This window comes from Laetiporus sulphureus, assembly GCF_001632365.1.
Source record: "Laetiporus sulphureus 93-53 unplaced genomic scaffold LAESUscaffold_24, whole genome shotgun sequence".
Classification (NCBI taxonomy): Eukaryota; Fungi; Basidiomycota; class Agaricomycetes; order Polyporales; family Laetiporaceae; genus Laetiporus; species Laetiporus sulphureus.
This window is the reverse complement of record NW_024468533.1, coordinates 65,588-83,672: the sequence shown is the minus strand read 5'-3', so window position 1 is coordinate 83,672 and position 18,085 is coordinate 65,588. Positions and strand designations below refer to the sequence as shown.

The 18,085-nt window shown below is 44.2% G+C and overlaps 2 protein-coding genes across 2 annotated transcripts; one reads left to right on the top strand and one right to left on the bottom strand.

Moving 5' to 3' along the window:
* Positions 1-6,801: 6,801 nt before the first annotated feature.
* On the bottom strand, positions 6,802-7,131 carry LAESUDRAFT_634137 (uncharacterized protein; the record flags this gene model as incomplete). Its single annotated transcript, XM_040903434.1, is given in 2 exon segments — positions 6,802-6,897; positions 6,916-7,131. Coding segments are annotated over 2 exon segments (312 nt in total), but the record flags the coding sequence as incomplete, so codon positions are not given.
* A 6,772-nt stretch (positions 7,132-13,903) lies between these two features.
* LAESUDRAFT_714693 (uncharacterized protein) lies at positions 13,904-16,190 on the top strand (the record flags this gene model as incomplete). Its single annotated transcript, XM_040907087.1, has 8 exons — positions 13,904-14,023; positions 14,169-14,418; positions 14,686-14,769; positions 14,823-14,843; positions 14,881-15,294; positions 15,481-15,558; positions 15,598-15,675; positions 15,745-16,190. The coding sequence occupies 8 exons, from the start codon at positions 13,904-13,906 to the stop codon at positions 16,188-16,190; spliced, it is 1,491 nt and encodes a 496-aa protein (XP_040763423.1).
* Positions 16,191-18,085: the final 1,895 nt, after the last annotated feature.

Here is an 18,085-nt window from a genome sequence, read left to right as displayed (position 1 = left end):
TTCTGAAAACAAAAATGTCTAACTTCAGTACTTTGTATACTCTCCCTTTGCCCTCAATGCTGCTCCAACCCTGTCTGGCATACTGTTGATTAAGTTCTAACAAACAGAAGCCTCAATACCATTATAGGGAATTCTTGAATTCAATTGCTGAAGGTGAGGGTAAGGGTTGCCATATAAAAAATACATTTATTGAATAATTAGTACTGAAGAAACACACATACTATCCAGTAGTACGCTACATTGGCGACAATATGGTCATCCATATGAGACATATTCACTGGCAAATATTTGTAGACTTTGATATGAGATTGTTAGACATCTGAATTGTATCAATTGTTTATTATGCACATTCCGCATGAGATGAAGATAAGGGCTCACAATTGATTATTATCATATACTTAATTATACCATCTCAGTGATGTATTTAAGGCACAACCGCAGCAAACACCACATGATGTAAGTGCTGCGCTCTCCACAGACATCCTATGGTAACCATGGCAAGGCACGGCACATATCAGTGAAAGCATATGCCGCACTTCTTAGCCAGAATATTGCTAGTAGATGATCATTGCAGAAACTTGTGCACTTGAATCTGGTCAGACTGTACCACAATGTTGTTACCATTGGATGTCTGTCGCAGGAGAGCGCAGCACTTACATCGTGTGCTGTTTGCCGCGGTTGTGCCTTAAATACATCACTGAGATGGTATAATTAAGTATACGATAACAATCAATTGTGAGCCCTTATCTTCATCTCATGCGAAATGTGCATAATAATCAATTGATACAATTCAGGTGTTTAACAATCTCATATCGTAGTCCACAAATATTTGCCAGTGAATATGTCTCATATGGACAACCATATTGTCTCCAATGTAGCGTACTACTGGATAGTATGTGTGTTTCTTCAGTACCTAATTATTCAATAAAATATATTGTGGCACTATGTGCTGCTATGCAGTGACCCTAACTGGGGGCGACACCCAAATTCAGAGTCCAACCTAATTCTCCTGCAGGATGTGGAGAGCCACATAATAATAATGCCATGGCATAATATGTACTTGTATGCCACCCAATATAAATGTGAAATTCAATTTAGTCGATGTAGTAATGACTCACTTCACACCTTTCGACCCCTAACTTTCTATTTCATTCAATAATACTCGGCACTGCAAAAATGAAACTAATTGTGTAAGGTGACAACGAGTGCCAGTCTCAAGTAACTGGCGATGCACAGATGATTATTCCACAGTTAAATACAGCTGACAATGTCCAGTGCGAGGATGGCTGACTCTGGTACTGGTAAGTGCTTGAGCACCGGAGTGTAGTCCATATATGTCATTTAAGGAGTGGATCAGGGATGCATGTGGCAAAATGGTGACAAAGATGAACCAGAAATCAATCAGCTCAGAATGGGAGAATTCAGGAGAACAAGGAAACAGCCAGACAAATTCAATCAATTGCACTGGTGCAATGGTGAAATCACACCTTCGACATCGAGCATCATGCTCCGTAAACCTGCACTTGTTCTCTCACGCATATCTATTCAGAATTTTCTGCATTAAAATTATTACTACTTTAACGTATACATTTATTGTTATTAATTGTTTCCCATGTACTACTGTAATTTCCCAGAATGTGATGAGGAGTAAGACTTAAATGCTCAATGGGCTTCTCTTGGCATCCTCACTTCCTCAACAGCGAGGTCAGAGGGTGATCAAGAAGAGCCAGAGTCACGATTGTGATTGTCTGTAGTAGTTTCGTCTAACCTTCAGTAGCCAGGACAGTTCAGCCACATAAGGAATGAGAGAGGATCATGTGTTGAGAGTGCTACCTTTTCAGCGATAGTAGCATTCCCCTCTGCCTCATTCTCATTCTTCTCCTTCTCTGTCTTGTCATCATTGTTCTCCATTTCCTTCTTAATCATTATCTTGCTCTGCCTCTGCCCCATCTTTATCTTTCTCCACCTCTGCCTTATTCCTTTACCACATCTAACTCATCCTCATCCTCATCCTCTGTCTTATCTAACTTATCCTAATTCCCAATCTGTCTCTCAGCTCCCTCGTGTACCCTGTCCTGGTCCCAGATCCTCGAACAAATTAATGTGCCCACCCTTCAAATTCTGCAGATTGAGGGGAAGCTCACACAACTTGCTCTTGATCACTTCCTGCAACATCATTGGGGCCTGCACAAACTCCATGTAGGGTACCATTCTCACTGCAGCAGATGCTGCATGCTGATATTGCCCTCCCCTTCTCTGCTACACTTGAAGACTCTCAGAGGTCCCCTCACTTATCTTATTTGTCTCTTGAGCAATAATCAACATCCACTTTCAGCATTGGAGAAACTGATCATTCTATTGGATGACAGTGACAATAGTCCAGCAAAGTATGTGTGCAATGTGGTGAAAGTGATGGAGAATGTTATAGCCCACAAAGTGCTCTGGCATTTGGATTGCACTCTCCCCCCATACTTTACAGCTGAGAGTGACATTTCACCCTTCAGTGACTATCACCTACACGTGATCGATGCTGCTTTGATTCAAGTCAAGTGCATTGCCCTTCAGCAAGCCTCATGACCCAGAAATAGTGATGCATTTAGCACAATTGTTCCTGGTGAGCTCCTCTCTACGTCTTAGTCAGACAATGCAGATAATTAAGTACAATTGAGAGTCACCTTTGCCATTGGGCCTTGGCTTCAGCAATTTCTCCTCCTATTCTTGCTACAAATGTGGGAGGATGCCGCTGTCAACTGAAGTGAGGAATTGAAAATGTTACGAGAGAGATGTACATCTCTCTCTGACATCTGGCTCTACTTGGGTGGCAGAGAACTATTCTGGAAATCATCATCAAACATTGATAGCACTATGTTCATTTGAATACAATTACTAATAATTTGAGAGTTCCTGAACTGAGTGCTGAAGCAGACAGTGAGAATAACACAACTTTGATGGTGAATTGTATGGCATTGATGAACACAGGAGATGGCATGTAGCAGATTGCAGATTTAGAAGACTGAAAAGTCCTGATTCTTTTGCTTGTCCTCTCTTTGTGCCATCATACCTGCAACTACAAACCTGTTGACTAGAGCAAAAAGAAGGTATTAAACCAGATGCGTGACAGTCATAAATGCCTCATGAGGCAAATGGCCTCGAGTCGAAAGATTGAGAATGCCTGAGCAGCAGAACCATAAGACCAACCATGCCCATGTAACCTCCTCAACATTCTGGTGTCAGGAAGACATGGCATAGCACACATCAATGAGGTGCAATGTGGGAGGGTGTGAGTGTGGAGGTTTCTGAGAAGGGTACACCAGGGAGGTGTACTCATCACTAGAGCAGGCAGCAAGCCTTCTCTAGCATCAGCACTGTGTGGTTTACAAGTAGAAAAGTCAGCGAAAGAAGTGATGAAGAGAAAACTCACAAGGCTTGATTGACTGATATCAGAATCATCATCATTCTCCACTCTGAATATCCCTTCCTCCCTCTCTCATTCCATTTATGGAAGCACAACCTCAAGTCTGAGATTGAGAGCACTGAGGTCTGATGACCCACCATCATCTTGAGTTGCACGAGAGGTGGACGCTACAGACTCAGTGTAATTGCACCTCATCTGGCTAGACATGAGACTGGTCTCTGGCTTAGCAGTGCCACTATGAGGTTGTCTCAAATGAGAAGAAGACAAGTCATCCTCACCTATCTCCCAGATTGCACCCTCGATGATCAGGACCCAACTTACAGCTCACCATGAATCAGGAAAGATGCAAAATAAGGTAACGAAAAGCATGAAAGATACAGCACACAATGTCTGCACTAGCCAGAAAGGCTCAGTAGTAAGAGGTCACTCCAGGGAGAAACAACTGCAAATGATGCTGATGCATGGCTTTACAAATTCATATCCAGCAATGACGGGGTGCTGAATCTCAACCCAGGGAGGGTTGAAAAATGCAGGAATTGGAATTGAGCATGAAAGGTCCTGAGCTAGAGCAGGCAGCAAGCCTCCTCTAGTGTCAGTGGTGTAGAGGAAAGGGGCAGAAAGAAATTTCAGTCACAGTGAAGTCACACCCTCCATAGCCATCACTGCATGTGACCGTGGTGCCTTGTTCTCCACTTTTCTTAACTCGTGTATGATCAAACTTGTCTCTTAATCCTGATTCCTGCATTTTTCAACCCTCCCTGGGTTGAGATTCAGCACCCCGTCATTGCTGGATATGAATTTGTAAAGCCATGCATCAGCATCATTTGCAGTTGTTTCTCCCTGGAGTGACCTCTTACTACTGAGCCTTTCTGGCTAGTGCAGACATTGTGTGCTATATCTTTCATGCTTTTCGTTACCTTATTTTGCATCTTTCCTGATTCATGGTGAGCTGTAAGTTGGGTCCTGATCATCGAGGGTGCAATCAGGGAGATAGGTGAGGATGACTTGTCTTCTTCTCATTTGAGACAACCTCATAGTGGCACTGCTAAGCCAGAGACCAGTCTCATGTCTAGCCAAATGAGGTGCAATTACACTGAGTCTGTAGCGTCCACCTCTCGTGCAACTCAAGATGATGGTGGGTCATCAGACCTCAGTGCTCTCAATCTCAGACTTGAGGTTGTGCTTCTATAAATGGAATGAGAGAGGGAGAAAGGGATACTCAGAGTGGAGAATGATGATGATTCTGATATCAGTCAATCAAGCCTTGTGAGTTTTCATTACACCTGTAGTGTCCACCTCTCACATGACTCATGATGATGATGACAATCATTTCAACCAGCCAAGATCACACCGTAAGTATAATCAGTTACATGAAAATTTCCATCATGGAGGATGTCTTGGTTGCAATGTTTAATAGTCTGGACACTGGGTGAAGCAATCAATAATTTAAGGTGAAAGAGGATAAAAATATTAAAGAAAAAGTTCAAATCTTTTAAGCATCTTTACTGTCAATTTGTGATAAAAGTATTTAAAATATTTTTAACATTTTTTATTGTGAAAGATGATGAAAAGATTGCAAGGAGATTGCATGAAATATTAATAATTATTTCTTCGATCATTTTACAATCTTTCATACAAAACTATGATGAAAAGTTTCAAAATCTTTTTTCACTTTTTTTTATCAAAGATGATGAAAATATTTTGACTGTGTCACGCCCTTGTTTTCTAAGCTAGTACTAAGATGTGGAGGTTAATACTCAGGTTTATGTGTTAACATTATACTAGTGCTATAGTCAGAAGAGTAAGACTAAGATTCTAATATTAGCAGTATGCTAATACTAAATTTTAAATGCTAGTACTAAGCTAGTGCTAACATTTAGAGATCAATACCATGCTAGTACTATGCTAGTACTAGCATTTAGACCTTAGTACTGACCTCCAGACCTTAGTACTAGCATAGTACTAACCTTCAAACCTTAGTACTAATCTGCAGACCTTAGTACTAGCTTATTTCTAATCTTCAGACCTTAATACTAGCATAGTACTAGCATTTAAATCTTAGTATTAGCATACTGCTAACATTGAAATGTTAGTATTACTCTTATGACTATAGTACTAGTGCAGCGCTAATATATAAATCTGAGTATTTACCTCCAGATCTTAGTATTAGCTTAGTATATAAAAATAAGAGTGTGACATAGTCACAATATTTTTATCATCTTTGATCAAAAAAAGGGGAATTTGTTTTTGAAACTTTTCATCATAGTTTTATATGAAAGATTGTAAAATGATCAAAGAAATAATTATTAATATTTTATGCAATCTCCTTTCAATCTTTTCATCATCTTTTTCAACAAAAGATGTTAAAAATATTTTATATACTTTTATCAAAAATTGACAGTGAAGATGCTTAAAAGATTTGAACTTTTTTTCAATATTTTTATCATTTATCATCTCAAATTATTGATTGTTTCACCCAGTGAGAGGCCAGGTACAAATGCATTTTTGATCACATCTGTATAACTATTAAAGACAGCTTGACTCAGAATCTCCAGACTTCGATCCATGATGCTGTGGAGGAGGAGGCCATTGACTTGAAGGCTGAACTCCACAACTTCATCTGTCATGACCATGTTGCCTTACTCACCCTGATACATGACCTCCAGATGGTGTCTCTTCCAAACACCAAATTCAGCTTCACTCTTGCCTGCCTCTTTCATGCCTTTGCTGAATCTCTCAAACAACATGAGCATCTCCAAGATGAGCTCTCTGGCCTTGTGAACAGCCCCAATTTCTACTCCTCATCACATCTGCATTGGACATGGCTTGAAAAACTCGACTACAGCCTCCTTGTGCAGACCCTTTGAGAGACTGCCTAATCCTCCTTGAGCAGGACTTCTTCAATTTCAGGTGGTTTCTCTGCTTCCCATTCTCACTCAATTGCATCCAAGTCTTCTTGCATCTCACCCAGGTCCTGATGTAGCACATCCTGTAGTGATACTTGGGCATTCATCCAGGATCTGTAAGGAATTACTCTAAAAGCCATGTAGTGGTGCTTTGAAATAGAACCATCCAGCTCAGTCAAAATGTATAACCTCTCTGTATTGAATCAGACCATGACCATCAGCCTGACATAGTGCAGTTTTGACTTTCAATTATGATCCATTTCTAACTGCGAGTTCTGTACCAACACCAGGTCACCCACCATAAATTTAAACTCATGGACCATGTTCTTGAAAGCTTTCTCAAACTGCTTGATTGACTTGGACTGCATGGCCTGAACCTGTTGCTGAACTTCCTGCAGATCCTCGTGCTGCTTGAGTAGTTGTCGAGCATAAATCATGATGAGCTGCTCTGTCAAATATTGGCTCATTGGTCATCAGAGAGAGGTTCATAGCTTCTGTGAGATTGAACAGAAATACTGGTTTTACCCCATGTACCATGAAGTGCAGAGACTGCCCAGTACTCTTTTGAATAGACACCTATTTCACTCAGAAAACAGCATGTATGACCTTCGGCCAGTCCATTGTGTTCCCTTCATCATAGACCTTCATAGCCACTTTCTGAACATCAAAGTGCTGCTGTTTCATGATATCATTGGCTTGTGAGTTGTACACTGAGATCTGAATATGGATGATCTCATATTGTTTGTGAAGGTGTTTCAGGGGTGCAATAAATGGTGCCCTGTTGTTCATGATTATCTCTGCAACTGCTCTCTATCAGCACAGTACTTCCTCAAATAGAAATGCCCTGAGCATCTTACCAGTTTGACATCATAACATCCTTTACTTGTGCCAGGACATGAGCACACACCGGGCTTAAACAATATGCACTGGTATTCACTGAAAAGCTCTGCATTTAGAAGCCCATCTGGAAGAGCAGCTGAAGACCATGCAACTCAATAATGCATATCTGTCAAGCAGAATACTCCAGGCAGAACAGCACAAGGACCTCCAACTTTGGAGAACTCATGGAAGCAGTAAAATATCAAGAAGGGTCACACATGAGGCTCGGAAATGAGCCAGGACCTGCATGCTAGCACCACTGATTACAAGAACAAAGAATAAGGGTGGAGCAGAAGGAGTTTGATAGAATGAAAATGAGAATGCACTCTAAGCAAGAGATTCACAGGGCAGCAGACCACCAGACCATTGAGAGCCCATACCTTCCAGTTTTCCAACTGCAAGTGATGAGGAGAAGGAGGTGGGGAACATCTAAGGACTGTTTCAGAGAATCGGAAATGTCTTCTGCTACACTAGAAAATGTTATTCTACACCTATATAATGGCTTGTGTACATAGCACGAAAATAACAAAGTGTTCACCCTTCAGTTCTCAGTTCTACATTGTCCTCACAATAGGGTGGAGTGCCCTATTCAGTTCTACCCATCTATGCTTGAAACTGATGCTTTGTTAGCTCTTGACACCAGCTAGGGCAGCACTCTCTTTAAGTGGCCCACAACACGACTCGAGTAGCACCCAGATAAGTCATGCCATCAGTCATGAGCTCCAACAACTCAGATTCTCATCTCTATCAGACTCCATAGCTTCAGCAAGCACCTAGACCTCATCTGTAGCACTGGGAAGCATAGTATAGATGCTCTGGGGATCTAGGGAGTGCCCAAACCTTGTCCGTAGTGCTGGGGAGAGCTGCCTATAGTGCTCAAAGACACTAGCTTAGATGGGCAAAGACCCACATCACCACTTGACCCTCACACCTCTATGCCTGCTCATTCGAGTCGCACTCTACTAAATCCATACACATGATCCACCCATCTCTCAACTTATCCAGAGTCAGGGATACTGCCCTAGTCTCAATCACCACTCACCGCTCCATTTCAAGCACAACACCGAATGACTCGCAGCCACCCCTCAAAGCATTATCAGCTGAAGTCTCTGCAACTGCAGCCCAAGGTGAATAGAGACAGTGTGATTGCAAGTACTCAGCTAGCTGTGAAATGACAGCAAACAACCAAGTGGGATGAAGGGGGAACAGTGCAGGGAAGGTCTGCATCTAGAGGCGATGCAAGAGCCAAATATAAAATATGGTGAAGAGGTGAACAGACAAGGCAGTCAAAAGGCCAGCAGCCACATAGAGTGTACGAGCTGGGGTGATGTATGTGAGATACGTGTGATAGAATGATTCCAGAGTGAGTCTAATGACTTCCGGACAGAGAACAGGAATCTCAGGAGGTGGATGTACTGTCTCAGTGGCAATGTCCCAGTGGTCAGTCAAGTGAGTTCGACAGTGAAAGCAAAGAACTTGATTAGTTTGTGAAGTAGAAGTGGTAGGTTGTGGAGGAGAGGAGACCACTGTCTCTGTGCACCACTGCGCAAGCCTCTTCACATACTTTAGCTTGTAGATACACCATTCGAGCTCTTCTTACCTACCTAACTATGCTACCCTTTTATACTGCATTCTTGGGACCCACTCACTCAAGACCCAGTTACATATTGGACCACACTTGGCCCTGTAACTCATTAGCTGATCTCACTCATCTCATTTTGAATCTCTTAAAGGGCCTGTCGCTGTGGACCATTCCATCATGTCTCATTGTGAATCCCTTAATCGCCATTCACCCATGTTACACTCCGCTCACTGCAGTTCCTGAGAACTCACCCCAGTGGTCATCCCATACCACAGAATTCTCTTGTCCTCATTCTGGAGACACCCCATCTGCTCATTGAACACCTTGCCTGACCTGCCCCAATGGTTTCAGCTGGATCTTGACCCATGCCTGCATGCTGGGTCCCCCCTGCTTCATCTCAGATGCAGTGATATGCTTAACCATGTCCTGGCCATGAGCAGCACTCCTAACCAAACCCTACTTGAAAGGCAAACTGGGGCACTCCATCTGTGGTCCCTTCAGGCTACAGTCACAGGAAACTTCAGCTGATAACACAGTGATGGGCAGCTGTGAGTCATTCAGCTGTGTTGCTTGAAATGGATCGATTTGCCAAACTGGATCGGTGAGTGATGGGTTCAACTAGAGGGATGCCTCTGACTGGAAAACAGTTGAAAGCTGGAATGTGGGGTGTGTGTGTGTGTAGAATGCGATTGGCAACTCTAGTACTCACAAACTGTGGTGGCTGAAGGCCTGGGCAGTGGCATAAAGACTTGCTATATCTGGAAAGTGCTGGTGAAGCACTGATGATGAGGCTCTAATTGTCTCTGAGCTGGCTCAAGCACTGATGATGAAACTTTAATTGCCTCTGAGCTAGCTCAAGCATCGATGATGAAGCCCTGAGTGCTTCTAACTGAATCGAGCACCAACGATGAACTTCTGGGCATCTAGCAAGTACTCCCTAGCACTTTGGACCAGGTCTGGGCACTAGCGAGGCTACAGGGTCTGATGGGGATGGAAACCTGGTTCAGAACTCATGATAGGTGGTGTGAGAGCGAAATGCGATAGTGTGGGATATGAGAACACAATAATGTAGCTGAAACCCAAGTCAAGCTAGAGGCTACTACTGAGAGTGCTGCCGCTCTCAGTGTCAAGAATCCCAGAGATGTAGAACATGATCACATGTGGCGTAGACATAGTTGGGCACGATGTCCTAGCATAGATGAGATGAGAACTGAGTGCTGCTTGGTGGGGAAAACTCTGTTATAGGTTTTATGTACATGATAGATTATATAGTGGGTCAGAAATGGGCCAGCTAGGTCATTGAAATGTGTTTCTGATCATAAAATGAATTTCTGATCCAATAAAACATGTTGCATCGTTCGCTCCTGCTCCTTCTTCATACTTTGCAGTCAGGGAATGGGAAGCCCAGCCCTGCCAGGGTCCGTCAGTCTGCAGATCAGTGTCCTGCTCAATTAGCACACTTGCTCATGTCCCAGTTGCCTAAGTCATCAGTTTCTGCTCTCGTGCTGCATCTCATAAAGGGCCAGGCTTCCCAACAGCCTGCTCATCATTTCTGCACCTCATGTCCTCCTTCTGAGTCCTTCACGTGGTTCTGCACTCCCAGGCAGTCAGCAAAGCCTTCTTCGCTCACTCTGGACTGTTCCAGCTCTGACTTTGATGCTCCCAGATCATGGCAACTTGCTATCCGATAGTGTGATAGGCAGACACTTTTTCTGGCATTTTCTAATCACAGAATATCTCAGTGAGTATCACCTCCCTTGTTCTAGGATCTGAACCATGCCTGGTCCATTGTGCACCCATATTTTAGATTGGATGACTCTGCTTCTGATTCCTTAGCCTCTTGTCGCTATGTCCCATATTGACAGTGTCTTCAGCCTCTCTGCTCATGCTCGCAATGTGTATCCTGATGACGGTCCTAGCATTCTGCTGCTTCAGTGACTGGATAACCTCATTGGCACTTCACCTGCTTCTGAGACCCCTGAGGTGGTCTGGCAGAGCTGGGCTATGTCTTTTTCTGCTTATGAAGTGAGTACCATGCATTGTAATCTATCATATGGTGTTTCATGCTGTGGCTCACAGTCCCAGCTGACTCATGATTATCTGAAACACACCTCGTCGCTCCTTCATGAGGTTAACTTGATATATGACTGGCTTATGTTGAATGCGAGCCTTGACTACAACTGGCTCCCTGCAGTCATTCCTTCTTCCCTGGTTGGTTATGCCGATGTTCATGTGATGGCTGACTGAGTTTGCACTCCTGCTGCAATGACCAAGATTATGCAGGAGATTGTTGCATCTGCCAATCATGGTGATGTTGACAAGCTTCCTGAAGGTCATGCCTGTGCTTGTAATCACTTCTTGATGGCCTATGTCAAGGGTGATCTCTTTGTTGATCAGCACAACCATGCATTCCTTGAGTGGACCTGTCCGATTGAGAACCAGTGGGCCAAACATGACCTAAAGCATTTTCCTCCTCCCTCTGCTGCCTCTGTCATGATTGCGGAAATTCTGCAGGGCACAATCAAGTGTGAATCAGAAGTGGTTGTGGGACCTTCAAAGGCACTGTTGCATTCAGCATCCATTGTGAGTACGGCATCATCCGTGGTTACCCTCAAGACTTCTGAGTCAGATATGCTGTGTGAATATTATATTGCCATTCACGCTCTTTTGAAGCATGTCCAGGTCATGCTCTTGAGCTTCGGAAAGCCATGGCCATATACAAAGGTGTGTGCAATTCTCTTTTCATATATGGGCTTGTTGCTTACTTGGTGATTGGCAGTGCTCAAAGTGCTTGGTTGACGAGGACTGCATAATTATGCCCTCCAATTGCAATGCTCACTCCTGTGTCTGCTGCTGAGTGTCACACTTCAAATGTTCATTCATTCAGCTCCTGCTTGTAAGCTTCCCACTTTCTTAGTCACAAGCCCTTCCTGGCTGACTCTTCATATGTTCTGACTGCAGCTGCCAAATCTCTTGCAGAGACTGAGTGGATCCTTAGTGAGGTCTGCAGCTTAACTGTGCCCAATGCTCTGTTGGTGCAAATCTATATGCAGGAGTGTGTGCGACTGGTGGTTGAGGTGATTTACATTAGTGAGTGTCTTAGGTTCATTCAGGCCTTCATTGGGCCAGAGGGGAACACTGCATAGCCTAGAACATCTTGACTTGTCCTTTGCGTACTCCATTTCCTTGTGTATAGTAGTTCAACTGTGTTCATCTCAGCTCTCATGCTGTAGATCCATTGTTTTGGTAGCCTCAATCGGAGTTATCTTGCTTTCGGTCCTGCACCAGAAGTTTTGCCCGAGTCATTTGAACTGGCCTCCTGAGAAAGCCAACAGGCTCTGCCACATGGTAGAGGATGATACTGCCAGGTTTTAATGACACATTCATGTGCCGAGCCTAACCAGTTTAAAATTTTCTTCAGCCTCTGATGATGCCTAACTTACCTCTCCCTCTTCCTCATTCTCTCAGCTCAATGATGGGTGACCCTGCCACCCCCCCTTCCTCTCAGCATCCTGCAACTCCCGCTGCTTCTCCATGAAAGATGCACTGTTCTCCTAAGCCCTTCGTTGGTCACTATCACTAACCTCTATTCTTTATGCATAGGCAATGGACCTAAAAGATGCTGCCATGGGCATAGTATACTCTGTGTGGGAGGCATTGCATGAGGCAGAGCCTCTTGATCCATCCACTGATTTCGAGTTTCTTGTACACAAGTTCCTTTCTGCACTGGTAAGTGGCTGCTCCTTTCCATTCACAGCTGTCTAATACTCTCCCCTCATTAGCATGATCTTCACTCCTTTTCTGACTCTGTGTCGCAAACATGGTATACTTGATTTTGCCAGAAGGCCCAGGCTCATCTCAACCCTTTTGTCCAACCATCGCAGTTATCGTGGTGCGAAGAGATAATCTCACCTGAGCAGGCTGCTGCCCTTTCAGTGAGCAAGGTGTGTTCATTATATTGATTCCACCAGTTCATCCTCTAACATGACTTTTTGACAGTGTAGGAGAGATTCGTGATGGTGCTGTATAATCATTAGTTTTTCACTTCAGACTTGTTTCATTTGGACTAAAGCTTACTACTTTACATTCAACTCTACCAGTGTTATCCACAAAACCAGACTGGCATGCGGGTGAGGATGCAAAGGTGAAAGTGAGGCTCACGGTGATGATCACATGCTTAAGGGCAGCAGGCTGCGATTCAAAAATATGATCTCCTGTGATGACTGAGCTCACCGATTCAATGCACTTTGACCCCATATGCTAGAATGGTTTGGGGAAGATGTCTGTATGCCCAGAACGATGGCTCCCCAACTTTTTCATTACTTTAACCATATTTGGCATGTAGCACTCCAATTCCATCAATAACCACGTCATGCAACCGTGTACTTCTGTCACGTCTCACCTCATGTCATGTAAGGTTCTTTAGAATCAGCATGTATAAAGGGTGCACTCCCGCCTATGAATGGAGCAGTTTTTCTCCCCCTCTGAGAAGTCTCTGTAGTGCACAAGTCTCATCTCTCATGGACTCAGATATATTGTGAACCTTCACGTACTCATAACTGGTGACTATTTAATTCTACTGGGTTAGCTCAGAAACTTGACGGCACTACTCAAAAATGAAAAACTATATATACAATTCTCTGTAGTCGACGACCTGCTCAGAACCTCTCATAAGAGTTCTAGCTTCTGCTACTTAACTCTACTTCAACTGGTGACTGACACAGGGGGTTTCGCAGGATCTCTGCTCGACATAATCTCACTGGAAAAGTGAAAATGATCAGATTCTAGGCAGCTGTCATCATGGCACCGGAACAGACATCGAGGACTTATCACTTAGTCCCACCATCCTCACATCAGCTCCATTCTATGATCTTGGGACCCAGAGCAAGTTCAGCTGATCATCAGATATCTTTATCCCCATTGCCAGAGCAGCCGAGAGTGGCGTCAGCATCATCCTGAGCAATGGCAAAATTAGCATTGGGTAAGCAGTCTCAAATAGTTCCAAACATGTCTTCATCATTTGTCCAAGTTCTGATGCCCCTGCCATGAGTGAAAGACACACCGCATTTCACGGGCAAGCATCTTGGCGAGTTCCTGTCATCTTTTGAGGTGAGAGCCAAGATGGCTGGGATAAAGGATGAGGAGTTACCTTCAATGGTGCTCCAGTATTGTTCAGAGCATGTGCGGAAGGGAATGAAATATAAGCTGGAGTTTGACTCCATGGCCACAGACTGGAAGAAGGTGAAGGAGTGACTGTGTTTCTACTATTCATCTTCAGATAAAAGAGATCATGGCTCAGCCTCATGCTTGCATAGATTTTCTGAAAGAAAGTGAAAGATTGAGAGCCACCACACTCTGGACAAATACATATATATGAGGATTCAAGGTGAAAGCCAGGAACCTTGTGCATCAGAAGCAGATTACAAAGGAGGAGCAGGATATCTTATTCTACAAGGGTCTATCAAAGTATCTGAGGAGTGAGATAAAGGTGCCTGTTGAAAAGGCTGCTGGAAAGCTGCTTACACAGACAGACCCACCCAAAATGGCTATTGTGATTGTGGAGGCGCAAAAGCGATTCAGTGAAGAGAACATGGACTATAGCTCCAGTTCTTTCTTGGATAGTGAAGAAGGGGACAGTGAGGATGATATAAGTGATTCATCTTCATCTTCGAGTTCGGAGTCAGACAACTCAGAGGATGAATGAGAGAAGTGGCAAAAAGGGAAAGGGAAGTCATCTTCAAAGAAGATGAAGAAAGTGATGACAGATATGGAGGCAGACCTGTCTCAAGTGTAAAAGCTGCTGGCAGAGGTGAGGCAGCTTAGCCTCAGGTTGGAGGCTGCACAATTAGCCAGTAACACACCAAGATCGCAGACTCCCATACCTGATCATGTGTGCTCATCAGTGTATCCTCAGCCAGAGGGGGATATGTCGAAGAGCTGCTACATGTGTGGAAAGACTCAAGGCATAGACCTTGACCATCCATTTGGTATGTGCAATTGCCCTATGACTGAGAGACTGGTCTTGGAAAACATTATAAAGTATGCATCCAATGGGAGATTGGTGCGCTGCGATGGGACCCTTCTTCTGAGGTTTCCAGGGAAGGGTGGAATTGTGGCTCTTTTGATCGCAGAGAGCAAGGCAAGGTCAGGGGATTGGTATAGAGACCTTCCACTGCACCAGACAATGAAAGATGTCCAGGGAGTTGGATTGTTATGGGATTCCCAAGAGGTGATTCAAGGAAATGTCTTTGTGGTAGCGACAGACCAGGTCTATTCTTTTCCTGCTGTCATGAGGTCAAAGGCGAAGCCTTCTGTGGAGACAGAGTCAGAAGAGAAGGCCAGTGGACTGTGGGGAGGGGATGTCAAGCATGCAAAAGGCTGCAGAAGTGGGAGACCATCCATTGTCAAGATACAGCCACCACCGGACAAGACAGCATTCACACGAATAGAAGATGGGGATTCATCGGGGCATGAGAAAGGCTCACAGATGCATGCTAGCAACACAGAGGAGGGTTGGAAAGAGTGAGAGAGGAAGAAAGCAGAAGAGCAGCATTGGGGAGATGGCAAAGACAAGTACGGTGACAGAAGTGAGGCATGGTACAGATTCACATTGCAGCTGCAAGACAGTGTCTCGATCGATGAGGTTCAAGCACACATATTGAATTCAGAGATCTCATTGCCAATTTGGGCTATCCTAGGGGCCTCACTGGAGCTACAGAAGCGCATCACCTCCATGACCAAGGTGCATCAGGAGTTCTCAGCCAAAACTGACAATGGTGAGCTGATTAGCCTGACATCTCCTCCTGAAAGCCCAGATCATCAGCAGGTCACTGGGTGTGCTTCCAGCCTGCTACTAGATGTCACAGAAGCAGATGAAGGTGGAGATTTGGCAGGTGTGGCCTATCTAATCTGTGCAGACCTAGTGGAGGCTATGTAAATCCTCCATCGATTTGCGAATGCAGCATCTCTTGGGTCAAAATGCTTCTATGACATCGCAAGTGGAGTTGTGCACGAGAAGTTCAGCTATGAGGACATTACCTTTCTTGTTGACAGCAGCTCAGAGCTCAATCTTGTTATGAGCTGGGTATATGAACAAGCGGGCATTGAAATCGATTCTGACGGTGCTCGCTGGTCCCTCAAAGGAATCAGCGAAGATTCAGTTCCTTTGCTCAGGTGTTGCAGGGACACTCCAGTCAAGATTGGAGGCTGGCAGTTTCACCATCACTTCTTTGTTGACACGTGGGAGTTCAGTAATCATGACGGTATCCTCGATCAACCGTGGCTCCAGTGGTACTCTACACAGATCGACTACACCCGCGGAGTTTCAGCTGACCTTCTCACTTACCCCTCAGGAGATCATGGCAGCAAATGCCTCAGGATCTGTCTTATCAGTGTCGATAACTCATGAAACTCAGACCAGCTCATCATGGCATCCAGCAGTGAGACAGACGGTGTGGACACCCTCTGACTGAGCCAACAAGACCTCTAAGTCTACCCCTCCAGCGGCTGGAGGGGGAGATGACATTTCAAGCATTGGCCATGCTCTTCTCTCATTATTAGAAGTTACTTTCCCAGAAATGAACGATGATATTATTTCCTTATCACAGCTTCAGCCGCCGACTTCGTTTGACCATCTTCTTCAGCAGACACGCTTCGCTTCTGTGGTTTCATCAGTGCCTTTTGACTCTGCTTGGACTTTTCAAGCATTTTCTTCTTACACAGTATTCACTTCAGCAGGAAAACACTACAAGCCACTTCATCGCAAAGTGCATCCAGTCCCAACTTATACAGTGAGCCACAAAACTGTTGCAATGTTTGCAACAGTTGCATTGTTTGGCTTATATCTCAAGAAATAAAATAGCAAAAATGCAAACATACATATTATTAGAAAGCCTATGATAGGAGCTTTCAAATGGCATTTGAATAAAGTAAATTGGCCTGCTGGTTGGTGAGATATGAGACATCCTTTATAAAAAGTGCATTGCAACAGTTTTGTGGCTGACAACTCCGAAAACAAAAGTACCCTCTTGCAGAAGTTTGTTTGCTTTAAGGTTTCAAGTTTTGATCATGTGATCTTTGTTGAACTTCAACATGAGTTGATCAACCCCAAACAGACTGTTCAACTTCAACACAACCATCATGAAAAAGGTTTCTGCTACTCAGACTGCCCATATTCTCTCCCTGCTTGATCAAGGTCATTCTGTCAGACAGATTGCTCATCTTACTGCAGTCCATTACTCCACTGTGTTCAGAATTGCCCTGAGCATCATTCTAACATGCCTACATCTGGTGGAGGTCATCCTACAAAGCTTAATCCTGGAATCATTTGCCATGCTACTCACCTTCTTACCACTGGACAGGCAGATACTGCTGTCAAAGTGACTGAACTTCTCCAAGATGCTGTCAACCAGCCCTTTCATGTGGAGACTATGTGTAGAAAGCTCAAAAGCACTGGTCTGAAGGCTGCAGTAAAGCATAAACATCCCCTTCTCTCTAAGCATCATAAGAGAGAAAGACTGGACTTTGCTGTTAGCCATCAGCACTGACTGTGGAGGATTGGAAGAGGGTTATATGGTCAGATGAGACCAAAATCAACAGGTTAGGGTCAGATGGGAGGAAATGGGCATGGAAGAAGCCAGGGGAGGGACTCAGTGATAGGCTGGTAGAAGGGACACTCAAGTTTGAGGGAGGAAGCCTCATGATGTGGGGGTGTATGGGCTGGGAAGGGATTGGATATGCATGCAAGATCAATGGCAAGATGGATGCTGACCTTTATGTTTTGTTTCTATTCTGGAGGATGAACTTCAGAATAGCATAGAGGAATGGGGCAAAACTGTGGAGGATGTGGTATTTCAGCAAGACAATGACCTCAAGCACACCAGCAAGAAAGCCAGGAAGTGGCTAGAGGAGCATGGGTTTGAGACTATGATATGGCCTGCACAGTCTCAAGACCTCAACCCCATAGAACACCTCTGGCACCATCTCAAAAGAAGGCTGACAGCATATGAAAATGCACCTGGAGGAATTGCAGAACTTTGGGACAGGGTGCAGAAGAAATGGAATGGTATTGAGGCTTCTGTCTGTCAGAACTTGATCAACAGTATGCCAGACTTAGAGCTGTGTTGAGGGCAAAGGGAGGGTACACAAAGTACTGAAGTTGAGAATTTTTATATCTAAAACTGTCAGCCACAAAACTGTTGCAATGCATCTTTTGTAAAGAATATTTTTTATTTCACCAATCACTAGGCTGATTTACTTCATCCAAGTGCCATTTGAAAGCTCATATCATAGGCATTCTTACGA